Below are 25,102 nucleotides of genomic sequence, written 5' to 3'. Positions count from 1 at the left end.
GAAATAATTTGCGGAAATTAGTAGAATCAAGCAACAGACATGGCCTCTTTTTCAGCCTTATTCAAGGCGTGTATCACAGTCGCAGAGACATATTGATTTGATGAAGAAGAGATGCAAGGCAATCGAGCGTATAAACATTATAGAGAGTTCGCCTTGCGAGGGTACAAACCTTGATATGATCTTGGGTTCTCAACAAGGGCGGTGCAGTTGATGGCTGGCAACTGAATTGCCCCGTGTTGTTGTTGAGCTGGTGCCCAGAACGTGAAAGGAGGCTGTGCAAAGTAGGTGCAGCCTGGGCAAGTTACACAAACCCACCCACCTCAGTTTTACATGTTTGAGCAGGCGCTCAGATTGCTCGATCCAGAGGTCAGGCATGTGGAGTGATTCGGCTGTTTCATGCTTTCACCCATCCACAAAGCTGGTAGATATCGGATTGATAGACAATCATGTAGTGAATGGACAGCTGCCCCTGAATTGTCTGTCGGGGCACAAAAGAGGCGATGCCTTTTCCCGCCTTGCTTAGTCACGTCATAGATCTCCGTACGAGTACGAGCACGGGTATCCTTACTCGGTACTCACGTGGTTCAGGCTCCATGTTGAGGTCGACAGTGTCTTTGGTACAGCCCAGTCATGAAGAAGTATATTTCTTTTTCTTCTTCTCCTCTTCATTCACAGTATCCCAAGCTTGACCGAGGATGCATCACGACATTCTCATACTGAATTGGCTGCTTGGCGGATAATCTGTCGTTCCTTGGCTTTCTTGTCTTCGCCTTGGACTGCGTCATTCACGTTGACAGCAACAATGGCGGGGAAGACGATGCACTTCAAAGCTGCTCCGTAGGTCAATAAGCATCACTAACACAAAGGGTTTTCCTGTGCCACCATCGTCAGAGGAAAAGATGTTGCGAGCTGAAAGCGCGTTGGAAACGCGTATCACAGAGTAGGAGTAACGACTAATTGAGGAGATTTGGGCAGTTTGATTTGATGCTGGAAATCAGGCGTCGGAAGCGTCAGGAACAAGCCACATATTGGCATATTTCACGTGATTATTCGCCACAACTTGTGGCGCAGCTCTCACTTTAGAGAGTTCAGGCGTTCAAGCTTTTTCACCCTCAGTCCTTAAAAGGATCGCAAGCTGATCGACGAGTCTAGAATGTACGCTTCTCGACATCTACTCGTACTGTTTCCCTCGAGGCTGTGCACGACCTGCTACTGCGATCGCTGCTTGGCACTCTTCCCTGGCGAAATATCATTTAGACCACTCACAGTGGGAACGGGTACGAGTACGAGTACGTCCGCAGAGTATGCTCAAATCCGTCCTTGAGTTGGCATGGAGCAAACCCACTTCTATCTAGTCCCAAAAACTATGCGAGATTCCTCATGTCGAATCAAGTCTTGTAGAGGTTTGCTGAGACTAACTACGAGTACTGGTAATATGGTATCTCCACGGTCCCAAATTGTTGACAATCCGTATTGCTTAGGATTATCGCATCCCATCTCGAAATCATCGTTGAAACAGAACTCACTCTTGTGATTCTCCAGTCTTCGGCACGTATAGCCTAAAGTGCCGGCATCTTCGACTTCTTGCGAGCATCGCCACAATCACCTCCACTGAAACGGCGGTATACCCATGTTTGAAAGCTTCTCCGCTATTCCTCGACACCAAGCCACTTCCCTCGAGACATTCAGGACCCCATCGGCTTGACTTCTCATGAAAAATTCCCAAGCAGTTTCCAGTGGCCAGAGTGTTACGATACGCCCGGCGAATTCGACTTGGCCTTTGTGGAAGAACTCAAGGCACTGACAAGCCAGTCTTGACCAACGTAATGCTTCGAGCACAGCCGGCTTACGCTCCACGTCAGCGTTTGGGTCGCGAATGAGGATGTCATTGACAACTGCGGCCATGAGAGCTGCCACATGGACTCGGACGGCCGTGTACATGCTGAAAGCTACCCCGGTAGAAAGCAAAGGAAATTCAAAGCAATAATCATCGAGACCACCCCATGTTGCAGGTCTTTGTTTGTACAGGACGCCTCTGTGTTGTGAGCGTAAGTCGTCTTCCCATTCAGTCAATTCGTGCGCCACCCTTTTTGCTCGTTCGAGGCGTCCTTGAAGACATGACAGCGACCATCTCTTTGGCATATCCTGCTTTACAATCTCAGGTAGGATCGTAAAGGCAATGTCAAGCATGGTATGCAAAGGGCGTTGTGCAAGCTCGAGGTCCTTCTTCCAAGGAAACTCGAGCCATTCTGGATTGGACAGGAAAGCTCGCTGTCGGTTCATGAATAAGAAAGGTGCTTGCGTAACGCGATATCCATAAAAGTGCTCCTGCGCGGATTCACTACTTAAGCCCTCGGGACCACCATGAAATAGCAGCGCACCGACACCTAGTAGATGGCGGTTGAAGTTGTCCCACGACTGATTGGCGATGAGTTCCGACATTGCGCAGGTCAGAGATGTCAGTGAAAGCATGGTTGGGCATATGCTTCTGTCTCCCTCGGAATACTTGGTCAAAGCGAAGCGCAGTTTTTGCAGGGCCTCAGTCTGCACATAGGCTGCATGCAGAGTCATCTCTTCATCTTTTCGTTCTCTTCCAATGATTGCTAATGAAGCCGCTAGGAGGGCTTGCATCAACACTTTGCACTCGGGCTTGCCCATATCCAAGGTGGTCGAAGTTATCCAAGTCGAACAGCATATCGAGAATCTCTTCTTGGGTTCGTATTGTATCCGCGGCAGATTCGTCTGAGAAGGGAGATATCTGTCTTGCAGGGCCTTGATCAATGCGTCTTGGTATGTTGTTCCATTCAATTTTGCACCAAGTTCGGATGGGATAGCCCATAACCAAGGCTCTCCATCCTTGGACACCACGAAAGCGTCATCCCTTGGGTCAGACTCAAAGGGAAGTGTGACTGGCGACTCTGGTTCTGGCTGTCTGTTTGTTTCAGCCTCGAGGACAACGTCTGAGTCGAACTCATTCGTTTGGCGAACGACCGCGTCTTTTGCAAGTTTCTTTTCCCTTTGTCTTCTTCTAAATGCTTGAACATTAGCACGAACTTTGGCGCGACGAGCTCCGGCCCTCTCTTCTTCAGTTCCTGGTATTCGAGGTCTACCGATCGGCATTTCAAGGACACAGATTCGGTTCCGACTGAGCTTCTGCAACCTTGTCACAGCATCAGAACCGGAGAAAGCGCCCTCTCGGGAATGCGGTGTTCAAATACTTTACAGTTTCGACCACCATCAAAGTCCGTTAGGTCAGCTATCTCGTAAATTCGCTCAGCCTTAAGTACACAAGACCCAATCCACGGCGACGTTTGAATGGCTTCTCCTTTGAAGGGTCCGCTATCCTAGCCCGTTAGGTAAGATGCTCTCCTTGACTATGTTCGGCTGTGACAGGTACGACGAGATGTCAGCACCTCTAGCAAATGACGCCTTATTGCCCTATGGCATCTCACAAGATGACACGGGGCTGCCGTGACTCCGCGAGGATCTAATATCGCAACAACCTGCTCGATCCGACAGGGGTCGGAAGCGCAATTATCTCAGCAGCACGACCATTCCTAATGCAGGAAATGCTCCTCCTATTTGACTGGTCGCCTCAGTATCGCTCTCCAGCGACTGGTTGGAATTGTTATGGACAGTCTACTACTTGAGGTCTAGTCAGGCTACGAAGGTACCTTTGAATTATGTTCTTTCTCTCTACCCAGCCATAGTGATATGGATATGTGGGCTATTTATTGAAACACTGGGAATGAGTCTGGGCTGAGTCATGAAGTATACTTAAAGTACATCAATTTCTGAGCATAAGGCTCCATGATGGGAGAACGGCTGATCGTCCTCGTAGGTTGACTTCTATGAGAACCGTGCAACAGAATCTGTTTCTTGTCATGCTTTCACCACTTGGTACCTATAGTAATATTTCTCAGATAGGTGGTCAAGGGAAATGCTGATGTTGGATCGCGGTTAAAACACTTCGGAAACATTCCCCCGCCATTTAAATAGCCGCAGATGGATAATTCATTTGCCGTACTCCGTACTTGAACAACATGATGAAAATTCAATAACCGATATATACAAAGCATCAACCACAGCAACGCAAGAGTCGAAAAAGGGCGTTGTACGCCAGACACTTGAAAGCAGAATAACACCAAAAGACAAGATCGTCTTACGCTGCAACGATGGCACCTCCAGCGGTATTGATGGTAGGTACCGGGGAGTACACTACCGGTTTCGTCTCCGGGGCTGCCTCAACATCAGATAAGAAAGTGGGAGTGGTGGGCTTGACACGTGAGTCTCACCATTACCGTGGAATTGCTCTTCCTAGACGGTTACAACGTCAGATGAGCAATACCAATGTCGTATAAACCCTTTGAACTGGCCAAAAATGCCAACCAATTCAAGACGGTCCAAAAAAGAGACTGACACAAAATCCTCCGTCATCCCGATATAGTGTTCGACCTTCGTCGACGAGGAAAGGTTTCGGGGTTATCGATGGCCGGCGTGTCGGGTCGCAAATTCCCGGCCATCAGACAACACCTCCAGAAGAACATCTCGGGAGCCTACAACGGACTGGACGTGTCGTTCTCGTCGTTCCCGTCCGACGACACATCGGACCCGGAGGCGTACAAGACCGCAATCGACGCCCTCCCCAAGGGGTCCGCCGTGACCATCTTCACGCCGGACTCGACTCACCACGAGATCGCAAAGTACGCCATCGAACGGGGGATCCACGTCATGCTCACCAAGCCCGCCACGAAACTCCTCTCTCACCACCTCGACCTCGTGGCGCTGTCCCGGAGACACGGCGTGTTCGTGTACGTCGAGCACCACAAACGATTCGACCCGGCGTACGCCGACGCCCGGTTCCGCGCCCGCGACCTCGGCGACTTCAACTACTTTTACAGCTACATGTCCCAGCCCAAGTCGCAGCTCGAGACGTTCAAGGCCTGGGCCGGCCGGGAGTCGGACATTTCTTACTACCTCAACTCCCACCACGTCGACATTTGCGAGTGGATGGTGAGAGACGCCGGTTGGAGACCGGCAAGTGTGCGAGCGAGCGCGAGCGTCGGAATTTCAGAATCCGTCGGGTGCGTCCAGGGCACCGAGGACACAATCACCTTGCTGGTCGACTGGGTCAACAAGGGGGCCGAGAGCCACGGCGACGGAGACATCGGGAAGCGAGCCACCGGCATCTACACGGCAAGCTGGACGGCGCCGATGAACGCGGGAGTGCACTCTCAGCAACACTTCCACTACATCGCGTCCAAGGGCGAAGTGAAAGTCGACCAGGCCAAACGAGGGTACGACGTCGTGGACGAAAATGACCACTCCGGTAGCTCCCTGAAATGGTTCAACCCGTTTTACATGCGGTACGCGCCGGACGAGGAAGGGAATTTTGCCGGGCAGGGAGGATATGGTTATGTGAGTTTCGAAAAGTTCATCGACGCCGTCACGGCCGTGAATCAAGGCCGGGTCGGCCTCGACGAGTTGGATAGGAGGGGGTTGCCGACGTTGAGAAACACCATCCTCACCACGGCAATCCTCGAGGCCGGACGGAGAAGCTTAGACGAAGGTGGACGCACGGTCGAGATTGTGGGAGAGGGTGACGAAGTCGAGTTGAAGTGAATTGTTGTTAGCGCATGCTGCATGGCACGTATTGAGAGATGAAAAGGACGCATCCCCCCGAACATGGCATACGACTACGAGGTGAAGATTGATGAGATTCATTGCCAATAATTTTGTTGTTTTCATTTCATCCTTATGGAGTCCGTACTCCGTGCCAATGTCAATAAAACGTGTCAATTGAAAAAAAGAGGATGGAGTACGGGAGTGATAGTCACTATCAAAATTGCGTGGCTGGCAAAAATATCTTGTACCAAGGTACTGAGTCTTGACTTCAAAAAACTGTAGGTACGGCAGGCCAAGGGTCTGGACGTAAAAGTACAGCTGCCCGAGACTGATTGTGTCCCAAAGTCCTGGCCCTGGCTTGTTGTATCACCGTACAAAAACAAAAATAAGAAAAGGCGTCACCAGCGTCAACATCATAAAAAAGCGAGTCCACTTTGCCAACCCTATACATCTCAAGTGACGTCTTGGGGGGAGTCCATATTCTTACATCGCCGAGAATGCGTAATGATATTCCATCAATGTCATAACCTGTCATATTGTGCCCATCCAAGAAGAAGAATCTGCTGGTGTTGGATTTGGTTTGCTGGAACAACGGGTAGTTGTCTGTCATGCATCTGCCGCATAGGCTTGTTAAGCGACCGCCTAGCCGTCGTTGGTGTTTTGTTATTATTGCTTGCTCATGTGTTCGTTGAAGCACAATTTCACTTTGACGAGCCAACGCCGTCTTTGCTGCCGCCGCCGTTGTTGACACCACTGATGACTCTGGCCAGTCTTTCGGTGAGACTGCCTCTGCGTTCGTGCTCAGTCTTTTTCGCCGCTTTCTCGGAGGCCTTGCGTTGCTTCCTCTCTTCATCTGTCTCCGGGGTCAGTCCAGCAACAGCACTCTCTTGCGACGCGGGCTGCGCGCCGACAGAGAGACTCCTCAAGCCGAAGCCTCGAATCTCCGAGAGCATGCCATTCGTGCCCGGATCAACGTATAGCTTGGACTGAGCAAAGTCTCTGAGCGCGGCTAGTTCTTCTTGGCTGTTGGCGAAGCCATGCGACGCTCGGTAGGGCGGTAGCCGCTGGTCTTCGCGACCGCGCGAGTCCGTGTAGGGTGGTGGCGATGATGATGACATTACTGTCCAAACCCCGCTCTTTTGTGATGATGGATGCGGGAGTACGGAGTAAGCAGGACAAGAATCCAAATCTGATGGATTTACATAAAACACCTAGACTGTCAATCGATAATGTGGTTATGCTTGCGTTATGAATCACTTGCTTAGCGATGTAGGCATGTGATCCCTTTGTCAAACAAATATAGAATAAATCCTCTTCATCGTTTCTTTGTGGTCTGATGAAGGCGGGATGCGCCCAACAGGCAAACACCCTTGCAGTCACTGTTCGGGCGTCACATGGGGAAGACGAGGATGTTCGTTGGTCCAAGGGATTCAGCCTAAACCACTTTCCATTCATTCTGTGCGATGCGGCGGGAACGCCTCACCTACCCAACTGTGCATGGAATACCTTTGATAGAAGATATGCCGTGTCACTTACATAATGCCCTTCTGACCTGGTGGTGGCTCAGGTGTGAAGTAAAGTCCAATAATCAGATAGTATCAAGCATATCAAGCATGGTAGCTAGCTATGATCTCGATGGGTCGATATTGCGCAATCTTCTAGAAAAGCCTTGCGGGAGCCTTGATCCTGGGCGACATGGTCATGGTTGAAATCTGAGAAGGCTTACGGCGTGGAAGGCCGAAAAGTCCCAACTTTTGTTGTTTGTGGCTTACTGAGGCCAAGAAGAAGATAAGAAAAATCGAATCTATAAACGGGCGTTGTCTAGAACGACGGAAAGCACTTGGCGAGTGGTTTTTTGGCTGCTATGGAAGGTGTTTTGGGCTTGCGGTGCATTCGGTAAGATTCACATATGGGGGGCTTCTTAGGTAAGGCGATGGCGCCTAGTAGGCCCCAAAGACCCAAATATAGGGGAGGGTCTCCGGAGGGTCTCAGCGCCCCGAACACACTAACAATGCCCAGACTCATGGGACTCGGCAGTCATCTCTTTGGCGTCTCGGCAAACATCCTCGATGGTTCCACTGATGTTTCCTTACCTTCCCTTTGCAACCTCGTGACTACCTACAGTACTGTAGGTGATAACAGTGAATTGAAATGGCGTTGAGCGACGAGGAACCACCACCGACTGGACAGTACGAGAGAAAAATCTTTCCCGCAGACGAAGACTCCGCCGCCTTTGCTAAGTGCTGACACGCGAAAAAGTCGATCTTGTGTTCCTGTTCCTGTTCCCCGAATGTTGACGAGTCGGCCTCAACCCCTACAGCACTGACCAGATGGCTTCTAGACTTCAAGGACCAGAGGGACCTCGAAGAAGTTGAAATTGCTATCCAGCGACATGGCCCTGCTTTATGATCCAAAGCGCTCAGTCTACACTGTAACAGCTTCAAGAAACACCCCCTAAATAAGATTGGGGCTTGGTATTCAGAGAAAGCCTTGGTAGGCGTTCCCTATGGAGGCCGCCTTCTCTCACCTGACACCAATGGGCTCTGTCATCCCACCCTACCAAGGCTCTACCAAGAGACCGGTCACTATTCGCGGATCGGCCAAGCTGTCTCTACTCTCAGCGACAGAACAACTTTTCGTTTTGTTTGAATTTGCTCTTGGCAAGCCATGACTGCTAGACACCGAGGGAGACGGAAAGACTGTACTCAGATTGGCTAGCCTTGGAGAGAAAATCCGGATATCAGAGTCCCAACCTCCACCCGGCCCTGTCGCTTCTCAGACAACCATGGGCCTTGTACTTGGCATCGCCCGTGCCACCACACACAGTTTCTGTCACAAAGAAAGCCTCGCTATTGCTGAGCTCGGGCTCAGGTAAGATTATTATCGATATATCGAGTTCGACAGGTATAGTGGGCGTTGCATCATCAAAGTGACAAGTACATTATCAATTATCTCAAAATATATTGAGCCTTATCATGGAGAGATTTGCTGCCAGCCTCCCGCCTATCTCGTACCATTTATCTCGGCGGGTTGATCTACCCAGCCTCGAGCTCCTGTTCCTGCAGCCGGGCAGACCGAAAGAGGTAGAGGTTCCTCCACAAGACCGGCCTCTCCATTGGATGGGTGAGCCACGAGGTTGCCGAAGGCATGCATCTCTCACTGCAAGAAGTCTGTGTGTCATGCGTTACCCATGCCCAGCAACATCAGCCCCAGAAGCAATCCGCAAGCTAAGACGCTAATACAGGGACAAGAACTCTCAATCTGCAATTTTCAGTACCAAGCCAGGCCACTGCTTCCAGTTCAATCGTGGCGCTGTAATTCCCCGATGTCCTGTCACGAGCCGAAGTCTCATCTGGAGAGCTGCAGCATGGCCGGCTTGGGCTGATGGTCGATCCTGGCCGTTGAGGATAATATACCTCCCCCAACCTCGCACATGCACAACATCTTTCCTCTTGTGTTACTCGTACTATAGCATTCTTCTTTTTACTTCCCTTGCACGCATCACAACACACTCGTTGTTCGTTTTGCTTTTTCTTTTCCTTCGTTTAAACAATCAACTATTTTCACAATGGCCTTTTCAAGGCTGATTGTCCTACTCTCGCTTCTGTCATTCGCTATCTTTGCATATGCTGCCCCCTCGTCCTCTTCGGTATCCTCACTAGAGAAACGAGCCAAGAAGGTGAAATTCGAGGTAGACCTAACATGGGAGGACTATTCGCCCATCGGGGGCAAACCCAAGAAGATGATCCTCGTCAATGGCACCTTTCCCGGCCCAGCATTGGAGGCCACCGTTGGCGATGAGGTGGAATTCCTGGTTCACAACAACATGCCAGATGCAACGGCAGTTCACTTCCATGGTATCGTGCAGCAGGGAACTCCATGGTCGGATGGTGTCCCAGGTCTCAGCCAAAAGCCTATTTCTCCTGGTTCTTCGTACCTTTACAAGTGGACGGCAGACGCTTCAGGGGTATACTTCTATCACGCCCATTACCGCTCGCAGATGATGGACGGACTCTATGGAGCAATCATCATCAAAGCCGCCGAGAACGCGCCAAAGCCCTTTTCCTTGATCAGCAACGATACAGCTGCCGTCGCCGCCATGGTCGCCGCTGAAAAGTCTCAAGAAGTCATCTTTGTGTCTGACTATGTCAAGTACACTTCAGCCGAGTTCCACAAGCAAGAAGAGGCCGCCAATGTCGACATTTCTTGCGCTGACGCCATCATCATCAACGGCAAAGGTTCGCAATACTGCTTGAGCAGAGGCGAAATAACTGCCTACACCTCCCCCAAGGTTCTTCCCATGCTCGCCACTGTCAGCCCATCGGAAATGACCAACAAGGGCTGCTTGCCTCCCAACTTGATTCCCACCCAAGGAAACTTCAGCTTCAAGATCGATACCCTGCCACCCGATGCGTACTTTGAGTGCACTCCATCAACGGGCGAGATGGCCACTTTCGACGTCGACCCGGCCAAGGGATGGGCTGCCTTCACCTTCATCAACCCAGGTGGCTTCGAGCTTCTCAAATTCACCATTGACGGCCACAAGATGTGGGTGTATGCTGTTGACGGAGGCTATGTGGTCCCCCAACTCGTCGACCAGGTCATGATCAACAACGGCGACCGTTACTCGGTGCTCGTCCAGCTCAACCAGGCTCCTGCGCAGTACGCGATCCGTGTCGCCAACAACGGTCTCAACCAGATCATCAGTGGATTTGGTGTGCTCAACTACAAGGGCTCGTACGGTCCCGCGACCGAGGACCCCAACGCCCTGTCCACCATGAACTTTGCCGGCGCCAACCTCACTCTGCTCCGTCCATTCAACGACGTCAAGGCCGCACCGTACCCGCCAAACCCACCAGCCAAGAAGGCCGACATCACCTACCAGTTCAACATCAAGAAGCTCGGCCAGCCATTCGGCGCCTACCAGTGGACTCTCAGCGGTGTCGATGGATTCAACGCCAGCATGGAAGATGCCACTCCTCTCATCGACCAAGACCCAGCCAAGCTGCCTACCGATGACTTGGTCCTCACCACCAAGATGGGTCAATGGGTTGATCTGATCATCAAGACTCAAGGACCTCTCGCCCAGCCTCACCCGATGCACAAACACAGCAACAAGGCTTACGTTCTCGGCAAGGGCGTTGGACCTTTCAACTGGACCACCGTTGATGAGGCTGCTACCGTCCTGCCAGCAAACACCTTTAACTTTGTCAACCCACCTCTACGTGATGGGGTGAGTTTTAACTTTTCCCCCCTTGCGTTATTGTTCGTGGAGGAAGCTGACAGTTCTTTTTTTTATAGTACACCACCACCCCATCCGAATCCAACAACACCTGGATGGCTCTACGTTACGAAGTCGTCAACCCCGGCGCATTCCTGTTTCACTGCCACGTCCAAACACACATGGCCGGCGGTATGGCCGTTGCCCTCCTCGATGGTGTTGACAAGTGGCCCAAGGTTCCCGAAGAGTATGTCAATGGGAACGGCATTGGCAACTCACACAAACTCAAGATGAAGGGAAGATTACACCCCAAGTCGTCATAAGTTCAACCAAACTTTCAAGATTGATTTCTTCATTGTTGCATTTTACGATCCTCGGTTTGGGGTTCTGACTAGGGATCACGCTGGAGTTTTGGGAAAATTTTATCTTCTACAGTCTACACTTTCAATGAACGAGGTTCGAGTTTGTACAATGAAACACACACAGTCTATCGGTGTTTTTGTATTCGTACAGAGTATGACCCTTCCCTTAGACGGTAGTTGATGAAGGTTGATGGTGATGGTGTATGGGCATTTACAGAATTTACCCAAAACAAAGAGGAGTATACCTTAATATGAATTCGCCATGGAGGTTTGATGAGGGTGGTTGCGTGGTAGCATGTACGGAGTTGTATAATGGATTGATGATTACCTAGGTACTTGACTGTTGAACCGAGACTAGTTCTGTGTTTGTTTTGTTTTTTTCTTGGATCTGTGATCATCTATTCTGATCTTATTCTCATGCCAATGTCTCGTCTGAGGTACGGAGTAAGTAAATTTCGAAATGGTCTTGATTGATAACCTGACTGCTCCGTACCTCTGGATGCCTTAAGCTACGTGGAACTTGGGTCGTACTCGTACACACTACCCTAGTCAGACTGGCTGGCTGGTCCCCCTACAGTACCTCCTCTTAATTTTCTTGTGTGTATCAAGGCGGTCAAATTCCCAATCCTTACCGAAGTACCAATGGTAGGTGAGCTTCCCAAAACAAGTTTCTTTTTCCAAGTCACTGCTATTCTCGAACACAACGACAACGATATTGTCGTCATGCTGTTGTTACCAACACGACCGGAACTTATGCGAGAGAGGATCTTTTTCCCCCACATACGTGAGTCTGTACTAATATTTGATACACAAGCCATATCACGGCGTGTACAGTACATGGCGCACGACAACACGACGCACGGCACACAGCATGTGCAAAGCATTGTCACTGCAAAAACAACAGATGAGCGATAGTGTGTGAGACGTGCGCATTCATGCATAGATACCCTAGGTAACGCATCATGATAGGCTCTTTACCAGCATGTGTCGAATGGTGGTTGGGAGGTAAGCAGAGGTAGTATTTACCTGGAGATTACTCTGTGAATGACGCAGCAGCTTACACCCTTTGGTTTTTTTTTTCCTTCAATCTCACACCTTACATCTCACACTATTATATATGGCTGTGTTGTGCTGTCCAAATGTATCCCAATGATGCTTTTCTTTTGGTTTGTTTTCCAGTAATAATAATCTTTGACCCTCCAGGGCCTTTAAGGGGGCACAGATTAAGTACCATACTACTTACTAGGTATGTAGGTAGATATCTACTCCAGGGTTGACCGACTTTTCGTTGTCACCACGAACAAAGTTCTCATTTTTTTTCTCTCTCCTTCAACCCTCGAGGCCCTCAAACGCATATTCGGCCAGAACCGAAAGAGAATACAGGGACATTGCAAGGACGAATATTGGCCGAGACCTCTTGCTAGAAATGAACGAAACATGACCCAAATACATCTCATCCTGAGCGCTTTGCTGTTGTTTACCGACTCACAAAATCACAAAATAGGTCCTCCTTAGCATTGCGGGAATAATTCTTAAATCTATACAGTTTCTCCGTTTATCAATACTGAATTTCTTGTTGTGAGGAAAACGAATCAAAACCCGCCCCAAAAAGCCACTCCACCACATCAGAAAAAAAGAAGACGGCTGTCGTCGTCTAGGGTTATTTATTGGACTTTGTGTAACTAGGTAGGTAGATCATCCGAGGAATCCCTCGAGTCGGTTTCTGGCCCTTGACCAGAGACCACCCTCCGATTTGAGGTGATCCAGTTCCTTGATGCCGCGAATCGTTTCAATAGGTCTTTGAGTTTTGATCTGATCTTCAGTGATGAAGCTGCCATGGAGACCATAAGTGACCCTTTGGGTCAACTGAATCCGAGCAACAATGGTAGTCATGTCTCTTGCGTCAATGATCCACAGTTCACTGATGGCATCAGGTCGACACTCGCCATCCTCATCCAACTGGGATTCATCAAAGACGTAGGTCAACAACCACCCGTCATCTTCGCCTTCACCATTGTGACGTGCCACAAAGCGAGGTTCCTGAGCGTACCATCCAGGTGGCAGTTGAAACACCGAGATCGGATCCTCTTTGCTCCTGTCGGCGCTGATAATGTCTGGAATTGTCCTCATGTCTACGCATCCAGTGACCGAGACAAGACTCGGGTCTTTCTTTCCTCGGCTGATCAAGGTCTCCGCGTCGACTTTGACCAGGCAGTCGATTTTGACTGCTCTGCCGAGAGCAGCGCCAAATGAGCCTTCGGAGGTTGAACAGCCATAAATGTATCTGACTCGTCCCATGACGTATTCTTCATTGACACTCGGAAACTCAAAGGGAACGGCACTCAAGGCAAATTGGTGGTTGATCCGGTTGCACCTGAAATCATCCATGCCAAATTGATAATAATACGGTCGACACTGTTCCTCTTCTTCGGTGCCGTTGAGGGTTGTCGGCTGCGGTGCGGCAACATTACCGGCCGAGAAAACCAGCGAAGCCGACGTCAATCGAGAGACCAGCATGTTGACGCTGATCGTGTCCACTCGACCAGTCTCTTTGTTAATGACTTGATCGTCCCAGGTATTGGCGGTGTGGAATATGCAACAAGCCTTGGTCTCGAACCAGCGAATAAGCTCTGGCGAATTTCTCGGAAAGACCCCAAATCGAGACTTTGACATGGGGTCATAGGCCACTACCGGCATGTTCCTGGCCAGGTTGAGGGGGTCAAGAGACAGCGGTAGGTCCATGATGACGGTGTGGTTGAAAGAAACACCAAAGTCGTGCATCATCTTGGCCGATGCTATCCCGGGGATGGGAGCATTTAGCAGCCTCGTCGGCCTTTCCAATGGTGTTGTCGACACGATGGGTTTGTGAGTAGAAGGAATGATTGAGTAATGGACGTACGGTGGCGCGAAGGTTGAATGGAAGAGTATCAGCTCTCCTGTCCGGGGATCTACCCTTGGGTGCGCAGTCGTCCATTCCCTCATGAAGCCGAGTATGCCTTCACCTCCGAAGCCTGGGCCTTCTTCGCCTCCGGGCTCGCCTTCTGCTCTCTTACCATTGTACCAGCCAATGGTTTCCAAGCTTGGAAGGCTGACTCGCATGGGCGGACCTGATTCGCAGGTGGCCAGAGCCCGGCCATCGTGGAAAATGATGCCGGTATTGGCGACGCTGATCTTTTTGATGACCTGTGTCGAGCCCGGCAACCACGACAGGATCACAAAGATGACGGTCCGAAACACCAGGAAAATGACCTTGTACAGGGACGAAAGCGGGTTGACCAGCGCAGCGATACTGGGCAAAAGAGGGGTACGCAAGCGCCGTGACGCGATGGTGGACAAAAAGATGTCTGTCAAAACATACTGGTTGACGAACTCAGGCTGGACTCCATCGGTCGTTCTGGTAAATGTCACTCCACTCAGCATACCATCTCCATCGAACCAGTGCGCATCCCGGCCGAGGTCCTCGTTCGAGACGGGATTCCCTCCATTCCGAACATACTCCCCTCCCACGAGCTCTTCTGGTATTGTGCCTGTGTAGGTACATGGTGTCAACGGCACAGTCTGATGGACCGGCGCAAAGTTGCCGCTAAGATAGGGGTGCGGTTGTGCCTTTTTGTGCTTCGCAGCATCGGAGCCCGCCATTGGAAAGATCTTTGGCACGAGGTCCCAACGAGAATAACTTTAGACATTGGGGATCGAGACGGACGAGGCGAAGTTGAAGTTGCTGGATGAAGGAGAGGCCGTCTGCTTGCCCGTCGACCCGGTCGTGTCAGTCGCTACGGTTTTCCCAGAAGCCTTGAGAAGTGCCGATTGTTGGTCGTGGTGACTTGGATGTGGCTAGTCCTGCATATTGAAAGAGGGGTAGCATTGACCTGATCCGTTGTGAGGAGGGATTGAACCAAGCTGAGAGAGACACGTCGTCGCAATGATGCGGAAGGGCGGAAGATCAACGTGCAACAAGACGCAGGCATTCCACAATTCGCACTTTTCGTTATCAATGAAGTGAAAATCGACGAAACAGATACTCCCACATGTCAAGAAGGATCGGTAGTGAGGTTTAGTGAGGGTCTTAGCGGACGGATGGGCAAGGAGCCCACATGATGTAGTTCATCAATTGACCAAGTAGGAAATTCAGGGAAGCAAAAGCTTCCTCGGTTCGATAGAGTCGGTTTGCAGGCGAAGCGGAGAATGACGATGATGCCACGAGTAGAAATCGAGATTTGTGGACGCCATGTTTGGACGTGCATGAATTCGTGCATGATACTACGTGACGCAATGTGTGCTGGCAATTGTACGGAGTACGGGAGGGAGTACGAGTTGCTAGCATTCTTACGCAGTACCGCCTACGCCTACGCCTACGCAGTACCACCGTAACCTACCTATGCACGGATAGACTGTACGAGTACGAGTACGAGTGAGTACATACAAGCACTTGTCGTTGAGCGGCACGTCACGCAGCGACTTACGGAGTACACATGCCTGCACATGCCTGCACTTCCCTGCGCCTCGCTGCTTTTAGCCGCCTTCAGAGCCTTGCCCTAGCCTTGCCGAGGTGCTCTAACTCGATACGGTGTGTGGCTTTCTTTGCCTCGAGACTCTTCGCGTCATGCCAAACCAACAGAACCTTATCAATTCACCACCTTGCGAGCTGCCACTTGTCAGTTACATAGGTACGAGTACCGGTGTCCCGTTTCTTTCCTGACCTTACAATAAAGACCCCATTCTCGGAACTACTCATTTGGTTGCTCTGCGTCTCCTAGTTCCTAGCGGACTTGCTGGCTCATTGACCACTCCTTCCGAGATCTCGCTCAGCACTTTCACCTCTTTTTCGATTTTTGCATATTATGTGGGCTTTCAATGAGCGACGATCCTTGAGGACCTGCTTGCTACGTTTATCAATGGCCATGTCTCCTACCATGTCTCCTGTGTCTCTCGATTCATGAGTCTCTCGAGGTTGCTTCGCAAAGGGAGACAGAGTATTCTCGTCATATCGGCGCCATGTACGACTATGCGCTGGTGTAAGTTCGCTTTCGCAATCACCCTTCGGAGTTCATGGTGACTATAGCTACTGACATCCGGGATCTTCAAAACAGCCACCTCATTTACACCATCCCATTAGCCATAGTTCTGACGATAATTCTGGGTCCCTTGTTCACTCGGCGAGATGTTTACAAGATCCTCTTCCTGCAGGTCGTTGCAGTTTCATACACCATTCCATGGTATGTCAGGAGACTTCTACACTCAACCTATAACGATCTAACCCAGAATCCAGGGATTCGTATCTTATTAGAACCAAGGTTTGGAGTACGTTTCATGTAGTGTCTCTCGCTCGTCAGTGGTCTGACCTCATCCAGCATACCCGGCAGATGTCATAATAGGTCCAAAGCTTCTGGATATCCCTGCAGAAGAGCTCTTTTTCTTTGTGATTCAAACCTACATTGTAAGTTATTCCCATTGGTTCGCTCTTTGCCATCCTGACCATTTTACGAAGACGACATGTCTACAAATCCTGCTCAGCAAGTCCATCGTCACGGCAACATACCTCCGCAACGAGGCAGATTCCCGTGATACATCCGGTGCTGCCCTCCTGCCATGGAAAAGGGCAGGTCAGATCATTCTCACTCTAGCCTCTGTGGTGCCAATTTTGTTGCGGGGTGGCAATCCCGAAGGCACTTATATGAGATTGATCCTTGCCTGGGCGGCACCTGTGATGTTGATGCTCTGGACCTTCTCCTATCAATTACTTCTCCTTTTGCCGTGGACGAAGACGTGGCTGATCATTGCCCTGCCGACTCTTTATCTTTGGATTGTCGACACCTTGGCTCTCCGTCGAGGGACATGGTCCATTGAGCTGGGAACAAAACTGGGAATCCATGTCTGGCCTCACCTTGAGATCGAGGAAGCTGTCTTTTTCCTCATCACAAACACTCTAGTCGTCTGGGGTTCTGTCGCCTGCGACAATGCCTTTGCAATCTTGGATGCTTTTCCACAGCACTTTCCAGTGGTCCCCGGCATCCCCTCGCCTCTGCTATTGATCAAAGCATTACTCTTGCCAACATCCAAGTACGACAGCGGCCGCCTGGATGGTCTGCAGACCGCTTTGACGGTGCTTGCACGAAAAAGTCGTTCATTCTATCTCGCGTCTGGAGTCTTCTTCGGCCGCCTTAGAATTGACCTCATCTTGCTGTATGCCTTCTGTAGAGTGGCAGACGATCTAATTGACGACGCGCCTTCTGCAGAAGAGGCAGACATGTGGGTCACTCATTTCACCCACTTCCTCGACACCATCTATTCTCCAAAGTGCGACAAGGCACGGTTGGAAAAAGCGTTGGCGCCTTTCTCGCCAAAAGCGCAATCCATCCTTGTGCTCTTACCCTCGGACAAGCTACCCTCCGAACCCCTGTATTTACTCTTGGAAGGATTTCGAATAGACCAGGAGTTTTTCGCCAAAAATGCAAAGGAGAATCCTCCCATCAAGACCTTTAGCGATCTCGAGCGATATGCCACGTGTGTGGCAGCGACAATTGGCGAATTATGTCTCAGTCTGGTCTACGAACACGATCCTGACAAACGAGCCAACTCCGATACAATACAGAAATGTGTTGCGGCCGGCACAAAAATGGGACGAGCGCTGCAATACGTGAATATTGTGCGAGATGTGCAAACTGACGCCGAAGTCGGGAGATGTTACATTCCCGATGAATGGTTTACCAAGTCCTCTACCTCATCACTTACTGCACAAAAGCAAGAAGTCCTACACTTCCGAGAAGAGATCCTGAACACAGCTTTTGACATTTATGCTGAAAACCGAGACGCCATCGAACAGCTGCCTCCGTATGCTCGGAGTGGCATTCGTGTTGCAGTCGAGAGCTATATGGAAATAGGACGGGTATTGCGGCACCGCATGAATCATGGACAACCACTGGACTTTGCCGGTGGTGGGAAAAAGGGACGAGCGAGTGTGCCCAAATCCCGAAGAGTCTGGGTGGGATGGAGGACCATGGCCGGATGGAGGGGCCCAGTGTGATGAAAACGTTGCTATGAACCCTAACGCGAGATACCTTGGCTCTAACAGGAAGAAATTTCTAGGTAGTTGGAGGCGTCGCTCGCGCTTCATGCAGGGCGTCGATGCAGGCGAGCACTGCACTGTGCTGCTGGCATCGTTACAGGGGGGTTGGCTGTTGCTGTTTCCGCGGATGCGGGGAGATCGGCGCGAACGTTTCCTACGCGTTGAACTAAATTCTCCCGTACTCCGTATCCCGTAGACATTATCAGCTTCAACATTTGAAGCCGTGGTGTCAACTTTCCGCCCTCGATAAATATCTTCTCACGCCATTAAACCCATTGTAAATTTAGCAGTCCTCAAGCCGAATCTGGCAAGTATGTCAACAGCCGGCTGCAGATGGAGGGCGCCTAAAGCGCCAATGCGCTGGCTAGAGTCATGTTGTCATTGACTTTCGGAAATACAAGAACATTCCACCCTGTGATTTTGCTCACTTGCGACGATTTGTTCTTTTGATTTCAGTCTCTGTATTGTTGAAGATTGCGACCACAGTCATGGAAAAGCCCAAGACTGCCGTTATCGTTGGTGAGTACCAGCCGGCTTTCCTACCTTTGGTCCGACATTGTCATTGACTCCCACTTTGTAGGAGCCGGTGCTGGAGGCATTGCGAGTGCAGCACGCCTTGCAAAGGCGGGCTTTCGTGTCACTGTTGTTGAGAAAAACGACTTCACTGGTGGACGGTGTAGCCTCATCCGCCGAGACGGCCACCGGTTCGACCAAGGCCCCTCACTACTCCTCCTTCCCGACCTCTTTCGCGAAGCGTTCATCGACCTAGACACGTCGCTCGAAGCAGAGGGGGTTGAATTGCTCAAATGCGAGCCCAATTACAACGTGTGGTTTGGTGATGGAGAGTGCATCGAACTATCGACCGATGTGGCTGCCATGAAAAAGACCATCGAAAAGTGGGAGGGCAAGGATGGCTTCGAGAGATATCTGCAATGGATGCAAGAGGCCCATGTTCACTATGAGGCCAGCGTTGTCCATGTTTTGAGAAAGAACTTCACAAGTCTTCTGCATCTGGCAAGACCCAGCTTCCTGCCATATCTGCTGGCTCTCCACCCGTTTGAAAGCATCTGGCGTCGCGCGTCCACATACTTCATGACCGAGAGACTACGGCGGGCATTCACATTCGGAAGCATGTACATGGGCATGAGTCCGTTCGAAGCACCAGGTACTTACAGCTTACTTCAGTACACGGAGCTCGCAGAGGGTATCTGGTAAGATGATGTGGTCTTGACGTGGCCCTGAGCTGACCCGGTTCAAGGTATCCTCGAGGCGGCTTTCATAAAGTCCTTGACGCTCTGGTCCAAATAGGCAAACGATTAGGCGTGCAGTACAGGCTCTCAACTCCAGTATCGCATGTAAACGTCGATCGATATTCTGGTCGCGCCACTGGAGTGACGCTGGCGTCGGGGGAAATTCTCAATGCCGATGTCGTTCTGGTCAATGCCGATCTCGTCTACGCTTACAATGAGCTCCTCCCACCATCACAGAAAGCAAAGTCCCTCTCAAAGAAGCAAGCTTCCTGTTCCAGCATATCATTTTACTGTGAGTCGGATTAGATCTGGAGCATAAAGAGGTTTTCTGACGTGCTAAGGGTCCATGGACAAAATTATCCCCGAGTTACATACGCACAATGTTTTCTTGGCCGACGAATACCAAGACAGTTTCGACGACATCTTCAAACGACAATTGATACCCAAAGAGCCGTCCTTTTACGTCAACGTTCCTTCGCGAGTTGATCCCAGTGCGGCCCCTAGCGGCCGAGACACCGTCGTTGTTCTCGTACCTTGCGGGCATTTACTAGAGAACCAGGCCGATCGCGGATTAAATCCACAACATGCACAAGACTGGCAGGCAATGGTGTCAAAGGCACGAAATGCCGTGATTGAAACAGTACGTCTGAGGACCGGAGCCGATCTGGCATCTCACATTGTCGACGAGGTAATCAATACGCCCGCTTCGTGGAAACAGAGCTTCAATCTCGACAAAGGTGCTATATTGGGACTGAGTCATTCCTTCTTCAATGTCCTCAGCTTCAGACCACGCACGAAGCACGATCAGATCAAAAGCCTCTACTTCGTTGGCGCCAGTACTCATCCCGGGACTGGGGTTCCGATCGTCCTCGCCGGTAGCAAAATCACAACCGGTCAGATTCTTGACGACTTAGGCATGGTCAAGCCTTGGTCCCCTGGGGGTCATGAAAAGAGGATAGTCAGCAATCTAGATGTGGTGGCGAGGCCTCCAATCCCCCTTGGACCTCTAGTGGTGTTGTTCCTCATGGTCTGTTGGGCAGTCACATTGCCTTATGTCTTGAGGTATATCCGTGCATGATAGAGATGCTATTTTTGCTCACAAACTTACGAACATTGACGAGATGACTTCCCGATTCATGATGACTGGTGACTATCAACGATGTCATCGATGACCCACCAGATCTCGTCGCTTCCACCTCGTACTCGTGTTCGTCCCGAGATCTTTGGCACCGGCGCCTGCCGTCAGCCACAGTCTAAAGCAGCAGCTTTTTCTCTGGGAACTGCCGTGATGATGTAAATCGATCCACGTCGATTTCATTGGGCTCTTGATGAACTCGGGCGAAGTCAAGATGTCTGCCAACGTGGTCGATCATCAAACAAGATCGTACTAAATCAACATCAGAGTTGTGCCTTGATTCTATATTTCTTAGACTTCCTCCTGATGGCTATTCTTGTCGCCTCGATGTTACGCCATCATGAGACCGAGTTGAGTGATTGCAGTAATGTTTTTCCATCGTCATCTCCAACGGTCTTGTGAGCTTGCAAAAAGTCAAACAAGAATGTGACTAGACAAGATGGCACCCTTCAATGGCTGTAGCTGTTGTTCTGTTACGGGTAGGGTATTCCGAATCCCACTACACCAGTTTAAGTATTGTCGTTACCTCTGGGGAGAACTTCAGGTGGGAAACACATTTGACATCCCACCCCATCTAACAGTTTTGGATCTCGAGGACAACTGAAGATCCGGGTATATCGAAACGTCCCAGGGCACATGCGAGTACAATGCGCCCACAATATTGCAGAACTCGCATGATCCGAAGCTCGGGCCCATTCAGATGAATCACGGGTTGTTGTGCGATGTATTCGTACTGCTGCACCGCATGTCTGGGGTTGGTGACATCAACACTTTTCACTATCACCGTGTTTTTTCAAAGTTTGACAATGTCGGCATGTACATGCCTTGCAGCGCCTAAAACTGGCATATTGGGCACAGGCATGATTGTAAAACTTTACTTCGAATGCTTTTCCAAGACAAGCTTCTGCCAGGCTCAAGGATTTGCGGAATGCGCGGCATGGTAGGTCATCGATCTGTGACGCCTCGAGAGGTCTTTGTCCTCGATAGTGGACTTTTGGTGAAAAGAGGAAATGGGTGCTTCCGAGTCGACGTCATGTACTCGTCCTTCAGGGTGGTCCGGCCTCGAGTATAAATCAGGTACCTCTTGGGCTGGGCCTCTGGAGCTGGACGTCGTCAACAAAGGCAGGTCAGTTCACATTTTCTCTCAGAGATACTAACCCACGCACCCCCTTTCACATAATATCATACCCGGGTCGTATAGATCCAAGACTTGCCAACATGGGCAACGACGCACTCAAAGCCAATCCTATGCAAAACACGGTTACGACCAATAACCATGTAAGTCCGCTCGAAGAGCATCCGCACTTCATGCTTGGGAAAACATTGCCCTGCCTCAATACTGGGATCGCTTGCACCCTTGGACTGTAATTCTCCATTCTGGCACAAATTTATCTAACATGTGTACAGATCACCACCGCCGGTTCAGACTTCTACTATGCGATATGTGCTGCGATGGGCTTCAGCACCTTCGTCTTCATGGCATTGTCGTTCAAGAAAACCCGATCGCAAAGAATCTTCCATTACTTGACGGCTTCGATCACCCTCGTCGCCTCGATTGCCTACTTTTGCATGGGAAGCAATCTGGGATGGACGGCCATTCAGGTCGAATTCGAACGCAGCGACCCTAAAGTATCAGGGAATATGCGACAGATCTTTTACGTGAGATATATCGACTGGGCAATCACCACACCATTGCTGCTGGCCGATCTCCTGTTGACATGTGGCCTCCCGACTCCCACCATCATGTATGGTATGTACATTCATCCAAGCGGGATGTTCTGTGTTCCACCCTAATATTCATACATCTCTTTTGACACTTTCCACAGTTGTGTTGATGGATGAGGTCATGGTCGTCACTGGCCTAGTTGGGGCTCTTGTCAAGTCCAGCTACAAGTTTGGGTAAGTTTCCATGATGTCCAAAAACAAAACTCACATTGGTGCTCGTCGTTGACTCCGGGCCAGCTTCTTTGTGTTTGGCTGCGTCGCATTCCTCTTTGTGGCCTACACGGTGGTATTTGAAGGTCGCGCGTACGCCCGTATACTCGGTCAAGATATATCAAAGACGTTCACCATCTGTGGGGTGTGGACAATCTCGCTCTGGTTCCTCTATCCCATTGCCTGGGGATTATCTGAAGGCGGAAACGTCATTTCTAGCGACGGTGAAGCAGTCTTTTACGGCATTCTTGACCTGTTGGCCAAACGTGAGTATTCGTTGAGACATTCCCGGCCGTTTTGTGGAGGGTTGCTGATACTGTGTGACAGCTGGTTTCGGAGCGCTTCTTCTCTGGGGACATCGCTCGATCGAGGTTGAACGACTTGGAATTTCGATCCGAGATCCAGAAACGAGCCCGTCCAGTCACAAGGAGAAAACTCATCGACACCACGACAATGCTGTTACTGGTGAGCATGAAGGTGAAATTCAGCCTGCAACTGCGTAAGATATGATCGATGCACTCGGGGAAAATGGTTTCTGCATTTTAGCTGTCATTTACGGCGGGCCATGTTAGGGGCGCCTGAAATACAGGTTTACAAGAAGATTAACCAGAAGAGAACAACTGAAAGTTTAGAGTGAATGGAAGCAAGTAAGGAGCTAATTGATGAATTGAGGAGAGATGATAGGAAAGGTTGCATGTTGGGCAGAATTGGTATCGTCGACAAGCCCATGGAGTAATTAGAGATACCGAAGTAACCCGTAATACTACAATTAATCTTCGAGCCAGCTCATATTGATTCGTACCTGACATTTATATTCTGTTTTCACGAGCACTTGGACTTCAAGGAAATCCTTCTCATGTTCATTCATTCTAGCCATTTGAACGTGTGAACACTCATACCTGGGACCTTCACACCAGTTGTTTTCCAGCCGACAGACCGACAACGAGGATTGGTCTTCGGATCTAGTCCGTGCGTACAGAGTATAGGAGAAGAGTGGCTGGCAATGGCGGGCGTGTCTCAGAGAGGAACGACACGACGCTAGTAAGAGTTCGGGGGAAGTTTTACGGAGTACATCTTTGTCCAGTATGAACCGGCAAACTTCTGGCTTACCGACAAGTCTCGGGGTGAAGGAGACGGCGAGTGAGAGAGGTTTTCTCTTCCCCTTTTCTCCTCGCCTCGCGTGTATCTCTCCGTCACTGGAGAGAACGAGAGAGCGGAAAGTGCTTGCAGGAGGGAATTTGAGGGTGTCCGCGCGAATGATCTACAACACATTTCCCTCCAGGAGAGTAAAGGTCCGTCTCATCGAATGTCGAATGACGAACCACTGGGGGGAGGGGGTTGGGAGGTGTGATGATCTTTTTTCTCTTCAACACAAATCAAATCTCACTACATTAGTTTATTGTACGAGTTGAAAACCCCCCGAGTTCTCCCCCAGCATTATCAAGGAGAACGGAGTAACGGAGTAGAAGAACAAAGAAGGAAGAGGCAAGAGTTACGAAAAAGATTACGATTTTTGATTTCGCTTGGGGATACTCCGTACATACTCCGTACAGTACCTGAGAGTAGTATTGTACATGTGGTCTCCCGTTGCTGGGTTGATGATTAACAAAAGCTACTCCATTATTATTTTTTTAACTCCCGGACTGAGTAGTTTAATACGTTTGTACGGATACAAATGTACATCTAAAGCCCCCCCTAGGGATTGACTCACGGGAACAATCTCTCCTATTGTATTGTACATTATACGGAGTACAAGCATTATTGAACCACGGGAAGCCATGGGGGTTTAGAAACGACCACTACGAAGCGAAGTTCTGGAGATGGCGTTAGTTCTGGATTTTGGACCGTCGTCCCTGCTATTAATGTCTTATCGCTGATGACATTTTCCAATGATCAACTCTCGAACCCCCTTTGTGTTCGGGTACCGTGGAACGATACTTTGCTTTTACCGAAGTTTTCAAGGCTATGTGATCAATTGCGACGAAGAGGTCGAGACCATGATAAGCAACAAATCGAGACCCTCTACACCACACTAATGAGAAATATTCCGTGCGCGCTTCGACCATCGAATCCTGGGGAGCTTCTCGAACATACCTTTCATCTTTATCTCTGGAGACAGCGGTAGTTGCGATAGGGAGCCGTACTGTACAACGATAGTATCCGGTACTCGTAGGTGTCCTTTGCAGCGAAATTCGTCGCACGGATTTCGTTGTTGACCTGGAAGAGGCAATTTCTCTTGCGCTCAACGAACCAAATGACGCCGGCGCAAAAATGATGGCGCCAAACCCAAACTCACTTTGGAGGGAAGACTTTGCATGGTTGGAGCACAGACTAAACAATTGACCGTCAAGAAGTAGAACCACCCGTCAACCTTACTCCACAACACAGCTTGGGACTATCCTGTACTGTACACGGGATGATCATGGCACAGCTGTTGACGAGTACATCAAGTAATACGAGAGCGACCTATGTAGGTACTCATGTCCTGGGTGGGTTTACCCTAATCGT

General features: G+C 50.1%; 7 protein-coding genes across 7 annotated transcripts; 5 read left to right on the top strand and 2 right to left on the bottom strand.

Moving 5' to 3' along the window:
• Positions 1 to 4,175: 4,175 nt before the first annotated feature.
• On the top strand, positions 4,176 to 5,729 carry PV06_03050 (uncharacterized protein; the record flags this gene model as incomplete). The annotated part of the gene is made up of 2 exons (XM_016403802.1): positions 4,176 to 4,284; positions 4,448 to 5,729. The coding sequence occupies 2 exons, from the start codon at positions 4,176 to 4,178 to the stop codon at positions 5,620 to 5,622; spliced, it is 1,284 nt and encodes a 427-aa protein (XP_016264807.1). The 3' UTR covers positions 5,623 to 5,729.
• A 268-nt stretch (positions 5,730 to 5,997) lies between these two features.
• Positions 5,998 to 6,743, bottom strand: PV06_03049 (uncharacterized protein; the record flags this gene model as incomplete). Its single annotated transcript, XM_016403801.1, has 1 exon — positions 5,998 to 6,743. One exon carries the CDS (start codon positions 6,741 to 6,743, stop codon positions 6,327 to 6,329), a length of 417 nt encoding a protein of 138 aa, XP_016264806.1. The 3' UTR covers positions 5,998 to 6,326.
• Positions 6,744 to 8,987: 2,244 nt separating this feature from the next.
• Positions 8,988 to 11,577, top strand: PV06_03048 (uncharacterized protein). The gene is made up of 2 exons (XM_016403800.1): positions 8,988 to 10,858; positions 10,927 to 11,577. Exons 1-2 carry the CDS (start codon positions 9,194 to 9,196, stop codon positions 11,167 to 11,169), a joined length of 1,908 nt encoding a protein of 635 aa, XP_016264805.1. The 5' UTR covers positions 8,988 to 9,193; the 3' UTR covers positions 11,170 to 11,577.
• An 814-nt stretch (positions 11,578 to 12,391) lies between these two features.
• PV06_03047 (uncharacterized protein) lies at positions 12,392 to 15,305 on the bottom strand. Its single transcript, XM_016403799.1, has one exon. It carries the CDS (start codon positions 14,845 to 14,847, stop codon positions 12,904 to 12,906), a length of 1,944 nt encoding a protein of 647 aa, XP_016264804.1. The 5' UTR covers positions 14,848 to 15,305; the 3' UTR covers positions 12,392 to 12,903.
• Positions 15,306 to 16,203: 898 nt separating this feature from the next.
• Positions 16,204 to 18,232, top strand: PV06_03046 (uncharacterized protein; the record flags this gene model as incomplete). Its single annotated transcript, XM_016403798.1, has 5 exons — positions 16,204 to 16,223; positions 16,299 to 16,424; positions 16,478 to 16,509; positions 16,560 to 16,645; positions 16,697 to 18,232. The coding sequence occupies 5 exons, from the start codon at positions 16,204 to 16,206 to the stop codon at positions 18,230 to 18,232; spliced, it is 1,800 nt and encodes a 599-aa protein (XP_016264803.1).
• Positions 18,233 to 18,762: 530 nt separating this feature from the next.
• PV06_03045 (uncharacterized protein) lies at positions 18,763 to 20,602 on the top strand (the record flags this gene model as incomplete). Its single annotated transcript, XM_016403797.1, has 4 exons — positions 18,763 to 18,793; positions 18,855 to 19,485; positions 19,533 to 19,816; positions 19,866 to 20,602. The coding sequence occupies 4 exons, from the start codon at positions 18,763 to 18,765 to the stop codon at positions 20,600 to 20,602; spliced, it is 1,683 nt and encodes a 560-aa protein (XP_016264802.1).
• Positions 20,603 to 21,877: 1,275 nt separating this feature from the next.
• Positions 21,878 to 23,097, top strand: PV06_03044 (uncharacterized protein; the record flags this gene model as incomplete). Its single annotated transcript, XM_016403796.1, has 5 exons — positions 21,878 to 21,937; positions 22,067 to 22,409; positions 22,486 to 22,558; positions 22,622 to 22,860; positions 22,922 to 23,097. The coding sequence occupies 5 exons, from the start codon at positions 21,878 to 21,880 to the stop codon at positions 23,095 to 23,097; spliced, it is 891 nt and encodes a 296-aa protein (XP_016264801.1).
• Between the last annotated feature and the right edge of the window lie 2,005 nt (positions 23,098 to 25,102).

The sequence above is a fragment of the Exophiala oligosperma genome (assembly GCF_000835515.1).
Source record: "Exophiala oligosperma strain CBS 72588 unplaced genomic scaffold supercont1.3, whole genome shotgun sequence".
NCBI classification, from domain to species: Eukaryota; Fungi; Ascomycota; class Eurotiomycetes; order Chaetothyriales; family Herpotrichiellaceae; genus Exophiala; species Exophiala oligosperma.
This window is presented reverse-complemented; position numbering and strand designations above follow the sequence as displayed.